Source organism: Homarus americanus, unplaced genomic scaffold (genome assembly GCF_018991925.1).
Source record: "Homarus americanus isolate GMGI-L3 unplaced genomic scaffold, GMGI_Hamer_2.0 scaffold2539, whole genome shotgun sequence".
Lineage (NCBI taxonomy): Eukaryota > Metazoa > Arthropoda > Malacostraca > Decapoda > Nephropidae > Homarus > Homarus americanus.
In genome coordinates this window covers 401,231-423,305 of record NW_024725489.1, presented here as the reverse complement: position 1 = coordinate 423,305, position 22,075 = coordinate 401,231, and the positions used below count along the sequence as shown (strand labels likewise).

The following is a 22,075-nucleotide window of genomic DNA, read 5'->3' as shown; positions in this document are numbered from 1 at the left end:
GAGACCAACTGTGAAAAGGACCTGGGTATGTATTTTGACAATGAACTGAAGTTCTCGGGCCATTGTGAGAAGAAGGTAAATCAAGCGACTGAACTAGCAGGTCTTATGAGAAGGTCGTTCGGATATCTAGGCAGTCCATCCCTCGTAACGATCTACAAAAGCGAAGTGCTGCTGTGTTTGGAGTACTGTACTGTCACCCCGTCTAGTCTCCGAGATATGCTAGTGACTGTCAATGGATTGAAAATGTCCAAAGGAGGGCCACCAGACTGGTGCCTGCACTTCGGCACCTCGTTTATCCAGAGAGATTAGAGTGCCTGCAACTGCCTAGCTTATACTACAGAAGGGCAAGGGGTCACAGCTCAAGGTTGAAGAAGCCACAAGTCCAGAAAACTGTGAGGGCAAACTTTTTCAGAGTGAGAATTGTGAACTCTTGGAGCAACCTGCCATAGTGTGTTGACAGCACCAGTGTGAGATCTTTCAAGGCCAGACTTGACCAACATTGGAGCAGGTACTGATACATTCAGGAGCCAGTACATGCCCAGTACTTGCCAACAGTGCACAAGAGACGTGACTGACCACCCAAGTGGGTAACAAGCCAATCAGTGGCAAAGAGGATAAGGGAAAAAAGGAAAATTGACTAATATTAAAGTACAGTACAGTATTCTTATGATAGATGATTCGTTAATTTTTTGCTCTCATAGTGATTCATAATCAATTTTTTTTTTAAAGAAAATATATTTTTTTTATTATTTGAACCTTGCTGTCAGGATGGCAATTTGTAAAAGCCAAGACTAATAGTGAATTGAAAATTTTTCCTTCTGTTTCACATTTGGTTAGGGATAATACAAACGTACTGTATATATGTTTTGTGGTGTTTTATTCACTGCCCTCATTTTAATGATAAAATAATTCGTGTAATATTAACATGTTTGATTATTTTCAGACCTAGTTGAGCAAGTAGAAGACCTCCAAGCACAACTGTTGACGACACGACTGGAAGAAGGACGCACACTTGTCACAGCAACAAACAACAACTCGTTGGCTGCAGAGTTTGAGGCAATGACTAGTGAAGAGGTAAGTTGCCCACATTGACATACAACAGTAAATAATTAAGTCAGATGTGAGATTTTGCTGCACTTTTATTACTAAAGATATTCATGGTACTGTATATTGAATATTACAGTGACTTATAAATTTAATTAACCGACAAAAGACAAATTTATACGATACAGTACTTACTATTGTAGAGGTTAAATAGTGTCTGAAAATTCACAATAGAATACTATAAGGAATGTTTTCTTTAGCTGAAAAAGATGTGATGTTATCTTCTAAAGTAGTTCTATAAAGTGTACCTCTTTCTAGCATTGTGAAAACTTTTTGTCAGTGATGTACATTTCAGTAGTTGGTAATGTTTTTTGTTTTGCTTAAAATTCAGTGACTTTGTGGGGCTGTATGAAGTATTGTCTTTGCTTTGGTCTTGTGTTACTTGCATAATTATTATATTTGCATTATTATCATGTAGAAAGATAATTCAATATCATTACAAAAATTGGATAGAGCCATATTACCAAGACTGAAAATTAGTAAATAATAAATTAACTTTTCTCACACACCCGTTAAAGCAGCATTTGCATGGGAGAGCTGTAAGGCGTCTTAAAAAAAATGTACACAGTACATGCGGTCTTGCAGCTTTTCTTGACAATTGGGTGAATACTTGGATTACAACAGCAACATGTCCTTGCTTGTTGATGTGTGAGGTCTCCCAGAATGTTGAGGGAGACCACACACATCATCAAGTGAGGACAATGTTGCTGCTGTAATAAAAGCATTCACTTGATTATTAAATAAAATCTGTCAGGCAGCATGAACAGTATACAGTACTATACATTGTTTTGAGACACCCTGTACTCTTCCATTGATGTAACTTAGATAACATTTACATTACAGTCCATATGGTGGTGTAAATCACAGCCTTGGTAACCTAGACTTTGCTTCTAAGATTTATGTTTTCATTGTCGCCTGTACTTTATTCTTTTCTTGCTTCCTTACTGCTGCCTTTCCACTCAATTTATTCTCAATCTAATCTTTCAGTTACTTGGAAAAATATCGATTAACTTTTGTAAACAAAAGGTTAAGGATCGCTGTCCTTACATTTATTCTTCTTTATACAGGACTGTACTTGTAATACTCTTACATCTTTCACCTCCAGCTTACAGTCTGGGGAGCATCACTAGAGCCCATTTATGTTCACCTTGAAGTCTTATTTGAAATATAGTACAGTATGCTATTATAACTTTTCACTTACACTGCTTACTTTAACTTGGGCATTTTAGGTGATTGTAGATGTAAAAATTAAATAACAGAAGCTTTAAAATATACGTAGATTACAATTGAATATGAACCTGTTGTAATTCATCATTGGACAATGATAGCTACAACAAAGTATTTATAAAAGATCGATCGCCTGCATGGCTAGTAAGCCGATAAGTGATGAATAACATAAATAATGAAAATAGAATGGTTGAGTGCATCAGTATATCACACCAAATAAATTTAATACAGTACTGATGTACACAAGTGATGTGTATCTAATTATAACCAGTAAAGGAGAACATGTATCATAGAAAAATTACTGTTAATTAAACAGTGTTAAGTTCTTCAACAGTTAAAATTTAAAATATGAAATAATGCATTTTAGATTTTCTTGAGGTGGGAAGATATTTTTTGGGCGAGTCTTTTATTAATGTCATTTCTTAAAATTTTATTCACAAACTCTGATTGGCAAATACTGAGTTACCTCTTATATAGAGCATTGTAACACCACATGCAACTTCAGACTGATATTGTGACAAATTAAGTCTAGTCTGGTAAATTTTTATAGGAAAATTATTTTAAATGTAATTAAGTGTAAACATGAGATTGGTAGAAAGTGGGCATCCTCTTTCTCCTTCTCTCCATCCTTACTCCGTTTTGATTACACGGAGAAAAAGCGGCTGACTATTAGGGGAGGGGAACTTTTCCTTATGGCATATGTTATTAGCAGTAAAAGCAGGTGCCCGAGAAAGCATTGTGCAACGAGAAATATTTAATTGTCACCTAGAGAATTAGTTTTCTCCATTTTTCTTTCTTTTCATAACATAATACAATCATACCAGATTACATCTTCATTGTCTGCTACAGTTATGAGTCCTAGTTCAGTTACACTGTTCTTTAAAATTCTTTCTATTCATCTATCTCCTGTTCTATATTATATTACTCCCTCCTACCTGCTTAGATTTTCTCATTAGATCAAGACAGTCGTTTCCTTACCAAATTTTAATATCCTTCTTATTAATTACCCCTCAACTCAAAGAGAGAGAATTTGTCATTTTATGAACAGATCATATACCAATACAGTACAGTATAAATGTACGTATAGAGATAAAGAATAAATAAGGCAATTCTCTAGTTCATTCAGTTATTTTCAAATCATGTTTTTGGTTCTACCACAAATAAGTGAATAAAAATGTTTAATGACCAAAGTATTTGAGCAAAATTCACTGTGTGCCACCTGTCAGTAAATTTGGGTCAACTCTCTGATAAGGACAAGTGTATATAGCATTGTGGGATTGAGATTAAAACTAGTAAATACTTATATCTGAGATTTTCTTTATGATTGTGCTGGAAGATTTATTTTGAATCCGTTGTGAACACTTGCCGTGAGGTTTACATCCACCTCATTACCCAGTTTCGATTCTTCATCAGTAACTTCTTAAACTTTGAAAGCAGAGAGCATTCTGGTATGAGCATCACTGATAAAATAATACCTCTCAAAGTAGAATCTTTTGCAGCACACTGATTTGAAGCACATTTCTATTTTTCTCTTAGGGTGCACTCTATGGCAGTGACACAGTCGAAAAGGTATTGTAATGATTGTGGTGGACGCTGGCATGCTAGGGTGGCATAATATCAACTAGTTTGGTAAAGGATGCACACTAAAAATGATTTCAGTACATACTTTATACAGTTGGCTAAAATTTTCAGATCATAAATTTGTAATTCCTGCATACAGAAGAACTGTTGACAACACGATTGCATCCTTTACAAACTAATTGCTTCAAGCTATCCAACCAGACCTTCTATTAATATGCATGTTTCTGTATGTTGAGCTAAGTTTTTTTTTTTTTTTTTTGCCTTTACCTACCGAGTTATAATACAGTAATAGATCCCACCTTCTACCTCAGAAAAAGAAAACATCCAGTTACTGTGTATTATCAGTGAAAACTTTCGTCATGCCAGCTATACATTGATAACTGTTGTGAATATACCATAGAAAAATATATGTACTGTATGTAATTGCTTTATCAGAGCCAGTACATTGCATCTACTCCTCTCCTACTACCCTGACCGACCACCAGACGTTAAACCCATCCCACCTTCCTTGTCCCCTTACACAGAATGCTTCAAGTTCATCTGTTTATATATATAATTTAATTAATGGTATCTAATTTTTTCATTAAGAAATTAACTTCCCCCTCTTTTTAAACATGAAAAAATTATATGAAATGACAAGACAAAAATGTTGATAAAGACAAAATGGTGAAGTACCTGTATAGTTACCAGGTACTGTCTTCATCAGCTGCTTCCCCCAACAGTAAAATTAAGATTAAAATGAAATACATCTCTTGTTCATATATTCCATGATGAGTGACAGTTCATTAGTTAAGACAACTAACATAGGTGACAGTACAGTATAGTGCAGGTACTTAGGTTTGAATTTTGAACTTAAACATTTTTCCTGCTTTTCTTTGCTTTATGGATTGTTTTATTTTCAGTTGCATTTCATTGTTTTGCCTCCTTTTTTTTCTGGGATACATTACATTCATAGTCAATGAATTTTGTGTTAAAAGATAATCTCAATTTCTGGCAACAGTTATGATATTGGCAGGTCTTGGAGGTCATCATAGCCCTTTAATTGTTTTACTTGGGGGAAGTTTTTGAATATTTGTAAATTGCTGTACTGTACAGTACAATGAATCTAATTCAGCAAAATTATTGTGATTTAGATGTTGAAATTTAAAAATGTTTGATTGGACCCAATACAAATTATGAGAAATTTTTCTTATTACTAACAAATATTTTAATGAGTTTTGCATGTCAAATAATTAATCACTGCATGAAATATGAAAGTACTGTAATTGTAACTTAGGCAGTTGCCAGTTTAATGTGCATATTATATTAGAAATTTGATACTGTAGTTTGAAAACATTGATGTGTGTTGCTCATGTATTCAGATGTATATTCAAGCTTCTTGATGAAAAAAAATACATATATATATATATATATAGCTCCTCCCCGATTTACGACCTACTCGACTTACGTCCACACGCACTTACGACCTGCCTCAGTCGTACCAAAATTTGGTCAAATTACGTATTTTTGAGTCACAAAGTCAGTACACAGGCAAAATTTTCATCTGTAATTCACTTTAAAATGGCTGGCAAGCTTAAAAGTGAGTGCTTTGTGGTGCTGAGAAGAAAGAGAGACCCCCATTTTAGATTTTCTATGTGTTATTTAAGCATTTCCGACTTACGACCTGGATGTCGGTCCCTAACCCCATCGTAAGTCGGGGAGCAGCTGTATATATATAGAGCAGGTAACTGAAATGCTACTTACACAGAACACACAAATAGATCACATTATAAGTCTCCAATGTTAATTATATGAAGGTTCTTGTCTATCTCCTCCAAACTTAGATTAGGTCTAAATAGTAAGATGGGATTTAGCTATGTCTCAGAAAATTGTGTAGTGTATCTTGGCTCCTCTGTCAGATTTAAGGTGTGAAGTGATACATGTAGCCAGCGAGTCCCTGTCCTTTTCTCTAACTCGGTTTCATAGGAAGTGGGTCGGTTTTTTTTTGGGGGGGGGGGAATATTCCATAGCAATTTTACAAATATTTTACCTAACTTGTAAATAGCAAGGCAGCATATGAGTTAATTTCAAATATGCCTTAAGCCATGAGGCCTATGACGCTTCACACCTTGAATTTGGCAGAGGAGCCAAGATACACTACACAATTTTCTGAAAAGTAGCTAAATCCTGTTACTATCACTTAACTTGTCATTTTAATTCTCTCTTCTTTTGTATACTGCAATTTAAATTTTAAATTTCTAAAAAATATAAAGGCCTCCAATTCGGCTAATTTAGTGTGGTACTCTGGAAGACCAAAGTGTTGGGACTGGAACAACAGCCTTTGAATAAAAAGATATTTTGCTTTAAAAAAAATAATAATAAGTTCAAATGAATGTGTGTGGCACAGAAGCAACTAACAGTAGAGTATATATACAACACTGTAGTCCAACAGTGCACTATGTTAGTCATATTAAGTGGAAATGTAAACTCGTACCAGGAACCTATGAAGAGCTAGGCCAAGAACCTTTCAAGGGTAGGTTGGGAACATGTTACATTTGTTAACAACATGCCATAATTGGGCTTTAAGTTGAGAACCTTTAGTAAATACGCTGGGAACTTGTAATATGCCAGGCAGCTCAGAGCAACTGTCACGTTGTATGGTGCCAGGACTTGTCAATACAGTGTGTACTGTACTGTTAAGGTTAGGTTAGGTTAGGTAGGTGCTTAGTCATGTGGCTCCCTTGTGTGTTAGTGTACATACAGGGAACATTTTTGCCACAAACTGGAATTGGGTCTGGATTTGAGAAGCTAATCTGACATACTTCTTTGGGTTTAATTTGTGAAAAATCACTGATTTTTATATCACTTGTTTGACCAGCTTTGATTAATAGGGTAGAAGACAAAAAAGTTAATTATAACAAGAAAAATTTCTGTTTACAATGTATTACTTTTGCAATTGATCATTAATTATGACTTTGTTACTGACAGCTCAAGAAGTCGTTGAAGGATTCACAGGAGGCCAACCAACACCTGAGGGCTTACATAGATGGTATTCTTCTCAACATTGTGGAAAATTACCCGCAATTGTTGGAGGTGAAGCAGAAATAATAGCAAAGACCAAAGGATTTTATATTATAAGTTTTTTAAAATGTCTCAAATTTTAGTACTTTGAATGAATCATTACTGAAACCAATACATAATGTCTCAATAGAATAGTTTAAATCATGCTATGCAGTGTTTTCTCTCACATGTTCAATATTGTAAAGTCATTGCATTTCCCTTTTTTTCATTTTAATGGACTAAATGGAAGTCCGTTTTTCCTGTAATAGACAAAATAATTCTAAATACTGCCGTTTCACTTTTAAGTACAGTTTAAAATTTTAGGACAGTCGAGTTAATCTTCATTTTGTATTTATGGCGTGGAATACATGGGTGATAAAATATGAGAAGAGAAACCTCATGAATCTACAGTACAGGGGTATTGATTTTTCTCTCTCCAGAGAGTTGGGTTGAGGTTTGATGCCGACTGATATGTAAAATGCACTCGCATGGAAATAGATCATTATACTGTATATGGGTGTTATTTTGGCAGGTGGGATGAGGTTTAAAACTGGCAATATTTTACATATTCAGCATTGAAGAGTCATGTGCTGTAATGTATGTATATGGAAGAATAGTTTCCATCTAGTGAACGAACATTAAAATTCATAATAGAATGCAGATCATTTTTAAAGAGTACTTAATTTGAAGGTCTAGTTTCAGTCATAGGAATTTAAATGTTTTGTTAACAATTTCTGTTTTGAATAAGTTCAGTTTACTGGCAGGTCCTCAAGGACTTGTATACTTCACAGCTGTCAGTACAACCTGGAAGTGTGAGAAAATCTTAGTGATGAAAATTGTGATTGTGTAAGTAGCTTTGTGGTGGTCATGCCAAACTCCTATTATACAGTATTGGGAAAGGAACCAGTTTGGCTATCGATTCAAGGTAAACTTCACACCAATGTTTTTTGGTAGGATTTGATTTTGACAAAGTCATGTACACTCTTAATTACTCGTTATATATTTATATTGTTTATAGTTAAATTTTTCAAATTGTGTGGATACACGCAACAAATTAAAATGTTGATACTTATATTGGACAGCTACAACACATGTTGCTTTGCTGTGATATGTAGCGTTAATTTCAATATCTTTATGAGGATACGTCTTTCATATTGCGAGTGTAATTCAATATGAAAACCATTCAGTATTTCTCTTTAATCTCCAGTTGTGTGGAAGATATTCCCTCATAATTGATTCGAACATGTACAGATTTACAAAGTTTTATGTTGTATAAAGATGTTATTATAATGCAGTCATTGTCTTGATGAATTGAAGGCATAATTATTATCTTTTAACTCCTTTATGCATACTTTTTTAATCATATAATCAATTATTTGCTTAGGTTTTGCTGCAATCTTAAAGTCAACAACTTTGGTGTGTTACAATCTGTGATAACAACTACTTCTTGCACAAACCAATCACTAGAACATCTGTGCTTGAAGCTCTTGCCCCCTCAATCTGAAGGGTATTTTTACTTTAAGAAAATTCATATTGTTAAAGTTAGTTATAATGAAGTCCTTGTTAGCAGCAGGAAGCTGTTCAGGATCTCTAAATTTATATTACGGTGACTAGCAGTCTTGGTCACATTTATTTGCAATGTTATCAGTTAAGTGATCCATCACGTGTGGTGGTCTTTCCATAGTCACATTTTACGTGGAACCGTCCAGTCTTTATTTCATATTTATTCTTTCCAGTTTTATATCCAGGAGATGGAGCAGGTACTGTAGTCCTTCAGAAAAGATAATGTGAAAATGTTCCTGATTCATTGTCTTGTACATAATGTAAATAGGTAATGCGTTAACTACTGATGTACTCCCCTTAAAGATTGTACGTACTTGTGAAATGTGTAATAACCTTTTAAATGTCGATTCAAGTTTGTATGAAAGGAACGATTGAAACAATACATTTATTTTGTTGATGTGGAATTTTCATTATACCCGTATCATTAATATTAGTTATGCATTACAATAAAACCTTGCTAAGGTGGGCCCCAGTTAAGCCAGACAAAATTTGCCAAAAAATAATCCCCTAATCTCCCCCCCCCCAAAAAAAAAGTAGTACATAATTTGTCATATGATGACATGTCTGCCATTAACTAAAATTTCAAGGGAGCAAGGCGTCACACACTCCGTCATAAATTAGTGTCACCAGTGGTGGCGTCACTTTTTTTTTTTTTTTTTCATTTATTGGGCACCCCCCTACATCCTTGTGTAAGGTGTAGCACAGAAGCGTTTACAGTGCCAAACAGGGAAGCATGCCAAGTTCATGCTTGCCTTATGTCTCATGAGTTAAGGACGTAGAAGCCTGAAGAGTCGATGGTTTATGTCTTCAAGTTATTGGAAGCTCCAACAAATCCCTGAATACGAATTCGCAACTTTCGACTTACAACAGGTACCTACTTTGCTGCTTGGTGAACAGCGACCAAGGGGACTAGGAAGAGTGTCCAAACAACAACCGCCAGCCCAGGAATCGAACCCGTGGCATCTTGCTTGCGAGGCAAGAACGGTACCGCTCTACCACCAGCTCCCGTGGCTTCTGCTCTCACTCCGTTTTATTCCCATTTAGATGTGCTGTGAAACTTATTTGACATTGCCAGTAATGTGAGTGTTGTAGGCTGATGTAGAATACATATTTTTGCATTATTAGTGAAAAATTAGACAATAACTGTGGCCCCTAAGAAAGTGTTTGGTGTCAGTAAGGGTGGTGAGAAAGCTAAGCCATATCAGTGAACAAAAAGTTATAAGGTGATTGAAAAGCTAGAAAAAGGTGCTGCTCCCTCGCTAATCTGTGATGAATACGGAATTTCAAACCACTCGTGTCCACTCGGGTTTCTTAATGCATTTTTGCATCCCTATCCAACATTAGCAAGTGCTGGTTCAAAAGCTAATAAAAAGTGTATAAGCTTAGCCGAGAAACTATGTGTTAAAATGATGTGAAAAAAGTGAGAGGTCTGTGGATATTATATGGAGCAAACAATGAACATTTTCTGAAGTGGATCCATTAACAGCACGAAGCATTAAAATTAACAAGCTTCTTTTGACAACTTTATTATTCGAAGGCCTAGACAAGCAGCTTCAACAACAACTTCAGTTTCAGCAACAGCTTCAGCCAGAGTTGAACCTGATGACTTCGTCATCTGAGTAAAAACTCGCACAACATCATTGGCTGTCCTTATCTTTTAGCTTTCCCACTATTGGTGAGTAGAATTTTTGTTTTACATTCATAAGTATTATTTAAAACATATGAAAAGTAAATAAGTGTTGCTTTCATATTCTTATGGAGGGAAATGACGATATGTTTTCACATGTACGCACTTACATACGTTGGCGTTCCCAATCGTCAAGCTTTATTTCTTTACCATTAGTATTTAGCTACTTCTATTATTCCATTTATTAACATTAAATAACTTTACTTAAAACATACATGCAGGTATTCATTTTTTTACATTAAGTTCACTACAGCTGTAACTAGGGTCTTATTTTCTTCAGTTTCTTATGTAGAACCATCGTCACTCACAAAAACAATGCAGTCTTGTCTCCTCTTGTGTGTTTTAATATTCTACGTATTATTTATGAATTGCATTGTTCATTTCACACGAATAAACATTAATTCAATCAAAAACATATTCAGTAATAAACAATAATGAATCTTTTGTACATATTCTCAAGATAAATGACTGTTTCCTTGAGTGTGCACATATACTGTACATTGACGTTCCACTATCGGTCTCACCTTTTTTCTTTAATATCAGTGGTTACTTCTACTGTACATTAAATAATATTAATTAAAACATACATATTTTTTCCATTAATTTTACTACAACAATAACCAGTGTCTTATTTTCTTCAGTTTCAGGTGGACAACTGACATTATGGGTGTAAACGCTGACAACAATGCCGTCTTTTATCCTCTTGTGTGTTTTAATATTCTACGTATCATTAATGAATTGTATTGTTCATTTCACATATATAAAGATTAATTCAATCAAATACATATTCAGTAATAAACAATAATGAATCTTTTGTACGTATTCTTAAGATAAATGACGCTGTTTCCTTAAATGCTCACGTATATTTTGGCGTTCCCAATCCATCTCACTTTTTTCTTTGCCATTTAGTGGTTAGCTACTTCTATTGTTCCATTTATTAAAATTAAATAACATTACTTAAAACATATACAGTAAACCCTCGAAGATCCGGACCCGGGAAATCCGGATTTTGGAAGATCCGGACAAAAATTTGGGGTTCTGGACTAAGAAGCCTCCTAGAGGTTTCCCTAATTAGTATTCCGAAACCAGAGCAAAGAACATTTTAGGCCCCCGGGCGCTGCTTGACCCGCCAGTTGCTTAGACACAGGTGCCCGAGGAGGTGGGAAACATAAACAGAGTTGACAATTGTTGTTTGTGGGAATATTATATCATTCACTCTAGTAATGATACAATGTTTCTTATTATGTTATCACAGGTAAATGCTTGGTTTATATATGGTAATTTGTTTATCACTACATTAATACTGTATTTTTGGTGTTTCTTATATCATTTATTATTCGCCGGAAAATCTGGACAATCGGCTTTTCCGGACAGGTGGTCCCCCCCTTTAGTCCGGATCTTCAAGGGTTCACTGTATATTCATTTTTTTACATTAATTTTACTACAGCTACAACCAGGGTCTTATTTTCTTATGTAGAACCATCGTTCCGGACTACCTGCTGTAAACACTAACAAAAACAATGGCATCCCATCTCCTCATGTGTGACCATATTATTATTCATTAATATTGTATAAGGTGTATTCATAAACATTATTTAAAGAATATAGTTTGCATTTTTCATAATTTTATTGTTTAGGGGGAAAAAGAGGGTAAAAAGCCACACATAAGATATGAAAAAGGTCACACTTGGGAACACATCTCATTTTTATTGCTTTATTTTAATGGTAATTAATGATTCACAATAAAATGATTCACCTTACACTGCAATACTGGAGGACACATTAATGTCGTTATTCGAGGCTTTACTGTATTTTGTATGGTTATTGAATATTTCTACACTCTTGCTACCATCTGATGAAACCCCTTCCTACAACAATCACACCAGGCATACCATAAAAGTATATGTTCACTTGAAAAACCATAGGTGAGTAATTAACATTGCAAAAGTAATTAAAAATATTCTGAGTCATATGATAATACAGTATGGAAAAATAATTACAGTACGTGTATACAGATATTTACGATAACCCTCGAAAGATCCAGACTAAAGGGGGGACCACCTGTCCGAAAAAGCCAATTGTCCGTATCTTCTGGCGAGTGTACTAAATGTATCAAAACGATAAATAATGATATAAAAAACAAAAGTACAGTACTGTACCATATTTTACAGCATGTAAGTATGGGTGCAATACAGTATATATCTTATAGTCTAGTTTGAAAATGGTGATGGGCACAGTGACAAACAAATTATATAAACCAAGCATTTACCTGTGATAACATAATAAGAAACATTGTATCATTACTAGAGTGAAGGAATTAATATTCTCACAAACAATAATTGACAACTCTGTTTATGTTTCCTGCCCCGGGCACCTGTGTCCTGCTCGCTGACATCTTAGTTACACGGGCCTAAAGATGATCTTTGCTCTGTTTCGGGAATGCTTCATAGGGAGGCTTCTTTGCCCCTGGAACCCCCCAAAATTTTTCCGAATCTTTCGAAAGTACAGTATATACAGTACAAAGGCACAGGATGTGGCACCAATGAGTAGTACTATACAAGGCAGGGACTGGCACAGCGAGCTATTCCTATAGTGAAGGCCCAAGGCCTCGACGAAGAGGCTCAGCAAGTAAAATTTTTACATTTTACATAATTTTTTTATCATTCTGAGTCGATGTCTGCAAGAATTTTCTTATTTTTTAGCAGGCGCTGACGTGTACTTTAATATGGTGATGTACTGGTTAATCAGCATGTAAAAGTGTACATCTATATGAAATTTGAACAAAATCTACTTCATGACCTCATGTGCCGAAAGGCGTTTTGATTGCGACTAACAACTTTTTCCTGGAAAGTGAAAATTAACGTGTGCTTAAATGGTAAAGTTAGTCTTTATTCTTGATTTTTATTCTATTTTTTAAAGGGGTGGTTTAAAGCTTACTGTAACAGCGTAACTGACCTTTTAAATATTCTACCAATCATCTAATTCTTTTAAAAGATCATTAATTAACACTAATTACTCGGATTTTAATTTTTTAACCCAGATCCTTAATCAGCATGTAAAGTAGTACCTTTGTGTGAAATTTGAAAACAATACATGGTATGACCCCAAGTGCCAAAAACCAGGCCTCTTTTTGGCGTCAAATTAAATTTTTGGGAAAGTGAAAAATAACGTGTTTATACAGTGAAGATAGTCTACATTTTAAAGAAAATGTATATAAGGGCAATTTAAAACTTACGGGCACAGCGTAATTGACTTTAAGCATCTAAGTATTTCAAAGGTCATTAACACTAATTACTCGATTTTTTAATTGTGAACCCAGATTCTTAATCAGCATGTAAAGTAGTACTTTTGTATTAACATTAAACAAAATCTATTTTATGACCACAAGTGCCGAAAACTAAGGTATAAGGTCAGGGACTGTCTTGTACTGTCAACAACCACCTACGTCAACAGTCATTAACAGATCCATCACAAGTCACAAAATACTTTAATTTTACTAAACAATAACTTTTTCCACGCCCAAGGGCTGGCCAGAACATGCTACAGCTTGGCTCACCTGCCTAACGTGTTCTTCTTCATCGCGTCCGGTCCAAAGTGTCATAGTCGCCGCACACAAGAGATCAGCGTTCTGCAACAGGGTGTGGGTATAAATAAAATGGTACAAGTATAAATGACTACTGTACCACGAGCAATGTCAACTAAGCCATTTAATGTAATGCGTTTATTTAGCCCATTAATAAGGGCGATTTTAAACCATCAAATTCCCATATAGCAACTGAACTGAGTATTTATAATTCTGACACATCAAATTCTCTATTATTTTGCTCTTCCAGAAATCCAGAATGTACAAGAGAATCACCCTTAAGATAACTGACTAAACCTAATCTAATTTAACCTAACATCCCCAGGAAGCGATAGGGTGTTTAATCATCAGGTGAAATAAGCTAGGGTGCCTAATCTTCAAGTAATATGACGCCAACACTCCTTACCTCACCTCCTTCCTTCCCTCCTCGCTCACTCTCACTGTATGATGATGGTGATTATCGCTGTACCATCACCACACATTCTCCACCTTCACGCTCACGTTCACTACATATGATCATTAATTATTTCCAGTTCGATAACCGTCGTGACTGGTGTAGCTAGCGTGAGATTTAATTATTTTTAACCGGGTTACTTTATTTTCCGGCGATATTAATGTCTTCTTTATAGTAATATCAATTAATAATATGACTTCTTTTTATTTCAGTTCGCTCACACTTATAATTAACAAAATGTATCGTTGTTTCCAAGTATTATAAAATGACCATCACGCCATTGGACACTGAAAGGGCGTGTATAACAAGTAGCATACATTCATTATAATTCAGAGTTGTGCTAGATATTTATGAATATCTTTTAATACTCTGAAATATTAATTATTTTCCTACTGCCAATTCAACAAGCAAGCCAGCCAAGCGTTTCCTCTCATCTTGCACAATAACCAACCAGCCAATTCATCTTCAGTCCCATGAGATTAATTAATGTCACTACGGTGAAAGGAAAGTATGAGAAAATGTCAACCGTCAAGGAAATGAGAAAATGTCTTGCATCAATCCCGGTAGAGTAGCAATACTAGTAATATTTTGACCTGTGAGATAATGTCTATTGTTATGATGTGTCTACAGGGTATGTTCATCCCTCTACCTATCCCCACTATCTCCTATCCTCCACTATTTCTCTCTCCCTATCTCTCACTCTGTTTATCTATCTCCCCATCAATCTCTCTGCTGTACCTATTGTCTCTCATCTTTTGCTGTATCTCTCCCCACGACACATTACCGGTATCTCCAACTCTTCTCTCCTCACGTAAATAACTACAGTAAACCTGACAAAATAAACACACGATCATATAACTTAATAACAACAATAATATCACAAAAAATAAGAAGAAATAAGACATATATCTCAAAAGAAGGAAAAACAGAAGATAATCTTAACGAATTGTATAAAATAATTACACGGAGGCAGACGGGGCGGGCGCCATTTACTGACAACGCCAAGATTAGAGAAGTGATAATAATTTAGGTAGTGGTGCTTTGAGGAGTGAAAGTTGTTGTATAAGAGAGAGAGAATGTAGAAAGATGATGGCGTTTTGGCGTGCCTTTTCTGCTTGTTATAACGAGTGGAGTCAATACAATGATTACACCGACAACAATGACTAGGCAGTTCATTCTTCCTCCCACCTCCACCTCCATCGCCTCCACTCTCCACCTCTTCCACCGCCTCTTCATTCCTCTTCATCCGCTTCCACCACCACCACCTTCTTTCACCCTCTTCCGCTGCACTCCACCCCCCTCTTCCACGCGCTAGAAATACACGTGTCTGCCATCTTAGTTTTATCCCGTTTTATCTTTTGTCCAATTACTGTATTTATATATTTTTCTAAGCCAACGTTTTCTGTCGTCCCCGTCGCCTAGTTACCAGAAGGTGACCAGTGTTCTAACGTCTACTCGTTCAGATCCACCACTAGCCACTTTTATTATGAGTACAATAGGGGTAAAAAGTGCCATTCCACCCCTGCCCTGCCCTCCACCTACACTTCTTAGAAACATTGGTCAGTCAAACAGCTAAGGGCAATTTTAGGATCTTCAAATTTAGATGAGTAGCCATCGTGGGGAGAATCTTCGTAATTATAGTAATGCGCCTCTCTCTCTCTCTCTCTCTCTCTCTCTCTCGTCGATAACAATACACTCCTCACTTAACTACTTACTCCTAGACGATATAAGTCGATCACCTGTAAAAAAATCTTCACAAAGGCAGAGTTTAAGTCGCCATCAAAGGCTCACGTGTTTGACTCATACGGTCGCTTGAATCATTTAATTAAAAAATATATATTAAGACGTCAAAGGTCAAGTTAAATTTTGATAAATGTTATGAGCATTTTTTGTAAACGTGTTAGATCCTTGGCGCTAAAAGTGTCTTTAAAGGTAGATTTATGTTAATTAATTCAGGTGAAGTGTGCCTTATAATTACTATTATTATCATTATTATTATTATTACAATATTGGTATGGTAAATTTCCTGAATAACACCCAACTCACGCACAACAATACTAATGGTTCTGCCACTTACCTTATCCGGCGGAAATTACTCGTTGTCGAAATATTGATTTTTTAAAGTAATTGAGCAAAAATGTTCTTTGCGATAAATCAGGTCTTTATTACCATGCGTTGGGCACTTTGGAGGAGACCTGGGCAAAACACACTGCTCACGAAGAAAGTCTAAAGTCCTGTCGTTATTCTCACAGAACTCGGAAATGGCAGCAACACAGCTCCAGTCGCAGGGTGCACACAGACATGGTTGGCCTTAAGGAAGATGATGGCTGATTTTTAATAATCTTAAAGTCATCCAAATACTTCACGGACAAATATATTAATATGTAATATTCATGTACATATGTAAATTGTAAAATTGTAAATAAAAAAAAATCATTGGCTGCAGCTCTCCCACAAGGCACCTGCTGACGTATAAGCTCTGGCCATTTGTTCCCGACAGCCGCAGTGTTAGGAAGGTATTGGAGCTTTGTGACCGACCAAAATAATTACAGTACTTTACAAAAATCAATATTTCGACAATGAGTAATTTCCGACGGATGTTTATAGAAGAAAAGCTCCTTAGAATTGCATAAGGTAAGTGGCAGAGCTATTATTATTGTTGTCCGTGAGTTGGGTGTTATTACGGAATAATACCATTGGTATCAATATCATTACGAGATATTGCACCAGGACCAATTTTTCTCCAGCACACAGGGACATCATCACCTCGTTCACCCATGTCAGCCCAACTTCATCCAGACAACTATTTTCTGATACCCTGCCTCCCTCAACTCCCACAGTCTATCAATACCTATTTACATTAAAACTTACAATTTTCATGTTATTCCTCTAAAAATATACCAATAAATAGAAAGACACGTACTTTGCCATCAAGGAGGGAAGGTGTCCAAGAGATTAACACGATTAATATAAAAAAGTATCAATAATTTCCATCCCATCGAGACCTCCCGGGCGACCAGCTGCGTAAGTAAACAACCTCACTCGAACACATATGGCAGGTGATCGCTCCTGGGTAATATCATCCAACACTGATTAACCTTCAAGGCGAGATTTCTATTAATCATTTTAGTTTGAGAAAAATATCTGTGATGTTTTGACTTTTCATTAGTAAGTTTTGTTGTTTGATTTAAAATAATTTTAAAGGGATGTAAGATGATGGTAAGCGTGTTGAAAAATAAAGTAATTCAACGTATTTTAAAGGTTCATACGTTAACAAATATATTACATTTAGCTGAGAAGTGAAAATGGTGTGGTCTTGTCTGTTTGTTTGTTTGTGGAATAAATGTGAAAGCAAGCAAGGTTTACAAAATAACATAGAATATAACACTTGTAACTGTGGATAAATATAATAAAGACATGACTGTGCAAATCTCCGTGACGTGGATAGTTTGTTTACATACGTCAGCTGATGTGGTCCAGCAGCCCCAGATGTGCGGCTTGTACAGTTTCACCAATGATACCGCTAATACACTTAATGTATCTTTTTGTATATATAACAATAATAATAATAATAATAAGTAACAGTAATAATAATAACAAAACTACAACACTTAAAGCCCAATACGACACAGCGCGACACAGGTGGTTGGGTGTGAAGGTACAATAATCACTACTGAAGCAATTAACACATACTATCACCGAAATCACACTTACACGGGCGGCTGACTGCTGAAGAAGGGGGAGAAGGTGAACGTATATTGTTCCTGAACACCAAGGGAGTGGCGTTACGGTGGGGGATGGGAAGAGACGGAGGGGAGCCTAATTTTGTGTAGGGGTTAAGTGGGGGAAGGAGAGGTTGCAAGTTAGTTAAATAAATGAGGAATAAAATGGATTGAAAGTCATGGGACTACTTCCTCTAGTTTCTACTAATGGGTAAAAGTTCCAATGGAGACCAATGTTAATAGGGACCAATGCTAATGTTTTGGTTAGGTTAGGTTAATTTGGGTTACGTTAGGTTATAGGCCCCGCTTATCTCCTCCTCCTCCCTCCTCCCCCTGCTACTCAACACGTCCAATAGAGAGTTCAATTTCCACGCTTCTTTAATATTTTCCCGCCAAATCATCATCGCGGTATTGTTTCGCGCGCCAAAATAATAAAGGCGAGAGAAAGTTCTATTTAAATGCCTCTTAATATTCCCCGCCAATTCCTTATCACAGTGCTCTTCGTTTCCAATCAAAAGTACAGTATATGGGAAGAAGAAGAGCAGGAACAAGAAAAGTAAACAAATTGCTCAACAAAACAACTAAACATGAAAGGTGACGTGTAAACAAAGACCACCCACGTAAATATCAGACAATCAAACTGTAAACAATCATAAACAAACTGCATGCAGAATTTCAATCACCTAACCTAATTAACAAGACGTCACAACACAACAGGTAGATTAATTCTCAGGTGAAATAAGCTATAAAAGGGTGTCTAATCTTCAGGTGATCAGCGCTAAGGAATCAATATTATTATCTACATTATCAAACTAATGGAGATGATTGACAAGTGCAAGCAATTGACAACAAGAGGAGAGAGAGAGAGAGAGAGGTGAGCAAGATGGTAGGAGACGAAAGCAATTGACAACAAGAGTGAGAGAGAGAGAGAGGCAACTAATATGGCAGCAGACGAGACAGGTGAAATATTCGACTCGGGTGACTGAGGTACCACTGTGCTTACTTTTACCGCTCCGCCCCCCTCCTCCTCGCTACCTATACCAGAGTGGCCAAGTCCGGCGTCCACCATTCGCCCCGCCGCCAGCACCACGGGCGGGCATATTCCTCCTGTGCTGGTCTCCTAAAGTTTTCTTCTATACAGTGCTTCCCCAAGGTGATAAGTTACATTCAGTTTCTCGTTTTGTTTTGTATGTGTGAAAATTGAAGTGTTTGGAATTATCACGTTTATTTTATTATTTGTTTTTGTTTTTGCATTCTTGATAAAAGTGTAGACTGTTCATAGGATGTTGTTCGTTGTATTTGTTTATTTTTGGTGATTCTACAAGGTGATGTTACCGGCCCTCAGCTGTTTCGTGTCCATCCTTGCTTCATTCACCCGATTAAATGCCCTAACGTTAAATAAATTAACCAGGTAACGTAATGATGGTTAATTCGATGGTGAAATAAACAAGGGTGTCTAATATTATAGTGAAAGAAAGCCATGAAATAAGCTACGGTATCTGATCAAGTGATGTTTAGATTTATCTCGTCTTGACACTTTCACAAGACACACAGACACTAACAAACAACAAACATTCCTTTTTAACACACACACACGCACGCACACGCACGCACACACACGCACACACACACAAAGACCCAGGAAGTTGGTTAATAATGGCAGCATAACAGCCTATAGGAGTTCCTCTATATAACAAAAGAACTCTCAGCACCTAACAAAAGAGTATTGGTCCAAAACAAAAGCATAGGCCAATAACAAGAGACCACCGAGAGAGGAGGGTAGATACTGCTCCAAATAGTATCTTTACGATTCTGTGTTAGACAATATGACACAACGGACTATGGATTTTGACAACCCTACCGAGACAACAGGAGTCACAGTGTTCAATATGGAATTCATCGGACCTCTCTCTCTCTCTCTCTCTCTCTCTCTCTCTCTCTCTCTCTCCTTTCTCTCTCCCGCCCTCCCTTCCTCCACTCTCCCTCCTCTCTCTTCCTCCACTCTCCCTCCCTCCCTCCTCCTCCTCCTCATCTGTTCCTCCTCCCTCCCTCTCCTCCTCCCTCCGTCCCTCCTTCCCCCCCTCCACTCTCCCTCCTCCCTCCCTCCTCCTTCCTCCCTCCTTCTCAGATACCTAGAGCTCTGTTACGCTCTTGTGGATTGGTAAACTTTAACCCACCCAATCACCAATCGAGTGAAAGTGTCTCACGTCTAGTCCGATTGGCCAATACCTTTAACTCACAATCACGTACACCCCCCACCCACCCACCCCCACCCCTAATAATGATGTGCGGATTCGGATGGATTCTCTAATATTTTCGGGTTAGTTTTCCCCAATCACCTTACTTAACCTAACCCATACAATTAACCCAACCCATCTCAACCCAGCATAGCCTAACCAAAATAGCTAATCCAACCCAAACAGCTAAACCTAACCTAACCAACATGACGGAGGATTGTGATATACCTTAATTGCTACACGTAAGACTTTCTAAAACACTACTCAAGATAATGTTCCCATCCGTGAGTTCCTGCAGTAACACTTAATTGTTGTAGTGTGTGTGTTCCAACTCTCTCTCTCTCTCTCTTGGCACCAAAAGATCCTCTCACTCAACAATTGCTTTCCTACTATGAGTTCCAAGAATCATTGTACAACTGGCATCACTGGGCGTCAGCTGTATGTTGTTTACAAAGTCTTCAGCTTGCAGTGCATGAGAGTTTAACGGCCGTAATGACCCAAGAGCCGACGGCCAACCAACCATGAGACTGTCAGCGTGTGTAGTGGTGAGGTTATGTTCATGTTATGTGTAGAATGATTAAATCTTAACGTAGCAAAGCAACAATCCACATTAGCTCCGGACCTCCCGTTATGTGTGTACTGTATGTGTGTGTGTAAGTTTTAGATGTGTACTGTAATATCCTCAACAAGATTCTCTAAACACAAACATCAAAGGAGTCTATTAACACAGACACATGATAAGACTCTATTAAAACGTTATATATACACGTCTATAGCATAGGTGGTGTCTATAATTAACGCGAGGAGCTGAACCAAGGACTGTGACGCTAACTTTTAGAAACTCACTTTATTTACGCGCGCGCGTGTGTGTGTGTGTGTGTGTGTGTGTGTCAATATACAGGTGGAGAACGAATGAGTTTACTTTCTCCACCTTTCTCTCTCTGTTGATGATGTGGATACCTGTTACCTGTTAATGACTCTCTCTCTCTCTCTCTCTCTCTCTCGGTGGACAGATAACCCCTAGACATGTTCTATTTGTGGATCACTTTAAGATTCGACTCCCCAGCTTATTTCACCTAAAGATGGTATTATTTTTTGTTTGCTAATCAATTGTTTACTTCGACAGATGGCGCTGTTGTTTACAATGGTGAGGGCGGCGATGTTTACACAGGTGTTTACTCTCCTGGTGGCCGTCTCAACTTCAGCGTATCAACCCTTCACAGAAAACGGAGTACCTGCTGATTCACTCCTCCAGGTGGAACTAAACTATGACAACGAGACCACCTTGGAGTCAGACGTCGCTGCTGGGGATTACAACGCTCAGGGGTTACACTTCTACACGAGCGAGAACCTGACATTGGTGATGGAGTGTATCAACGCTCTGAACACCGCTAAGAAACATGAGCTCTTCTCTAAACGGGGTAAGAAACTGTTGTTGTCTTGTCAGAAACACGGCATCGCTCATAGCCGCTCACGAAGAGACACAGATTCTGACCCGGGTACATCGATGACGGAATCCAAGGGTGAGGAGGAGGAGGAGAGTAAGACAGATAATGAAGAGGATGATGTCTGGGAGCCACATAAAGAGAAAGAGGAAGCAGAGAAGGAGTTAGACTCGGTGGGTTTCCGTCTCACACGCCAGCCTAACAGCGGTACGAACCCTGGGGACGAGATCTCAGACGACGGCGACGCCGGGAAAACTACCAACAGATCCTCGCCAGTCACACAGACGTCTAAGCTCCCACGAGGTCCACCGATCACATCCTCCACAGCACTCCGGTCTCGTCGACTGCCCGCCGCCACAGCTCGGGAAAACACAGACTCCCCCGACGACGACGCTGACGAAGACGACGACGAAGACATCGCCGGATCAGACAC

General features: G+C 37.4%; 1 protein-coding gene across 7 annotated transcripts in view; it reads left to right on the top strand.

Annotated features, from left to right (window-relative positions):
• LOC121864901 (rab11 family-interacting protein 4-like) overlaps positions 1-8,911 on the top strand; it is a 135,901-nt gene extending 126,990 nt beyond the window's left edge. For 6 of the 7 annotated variants that reach the window (XM_042364072.1, XM_042364075.1, XM_042364074.1 and 3 more), the window contains 3 exons: positions 944-1,074; positions 3,868-3,900; positions 6,880-8,911. In XM_042364072.1, the coding sequence (XP_042220006.1) occupies positions 944-1,074; positions 3,868-3,900; positions 6,880-6,999 (284 nt within the window). In that variant the 3' untranslated portion in view covers positions 7,000-8,911. The remainder of the gene's footprint in view (positions 1-943; positions 1,075-3,867; positions 3,901-6,879) is intronic. The other variant, XM_042364073.1, reaches the window with a different exon arrangement.
• Positions 8,912-22,075: the final 13,164 nt, after the last annotated feature.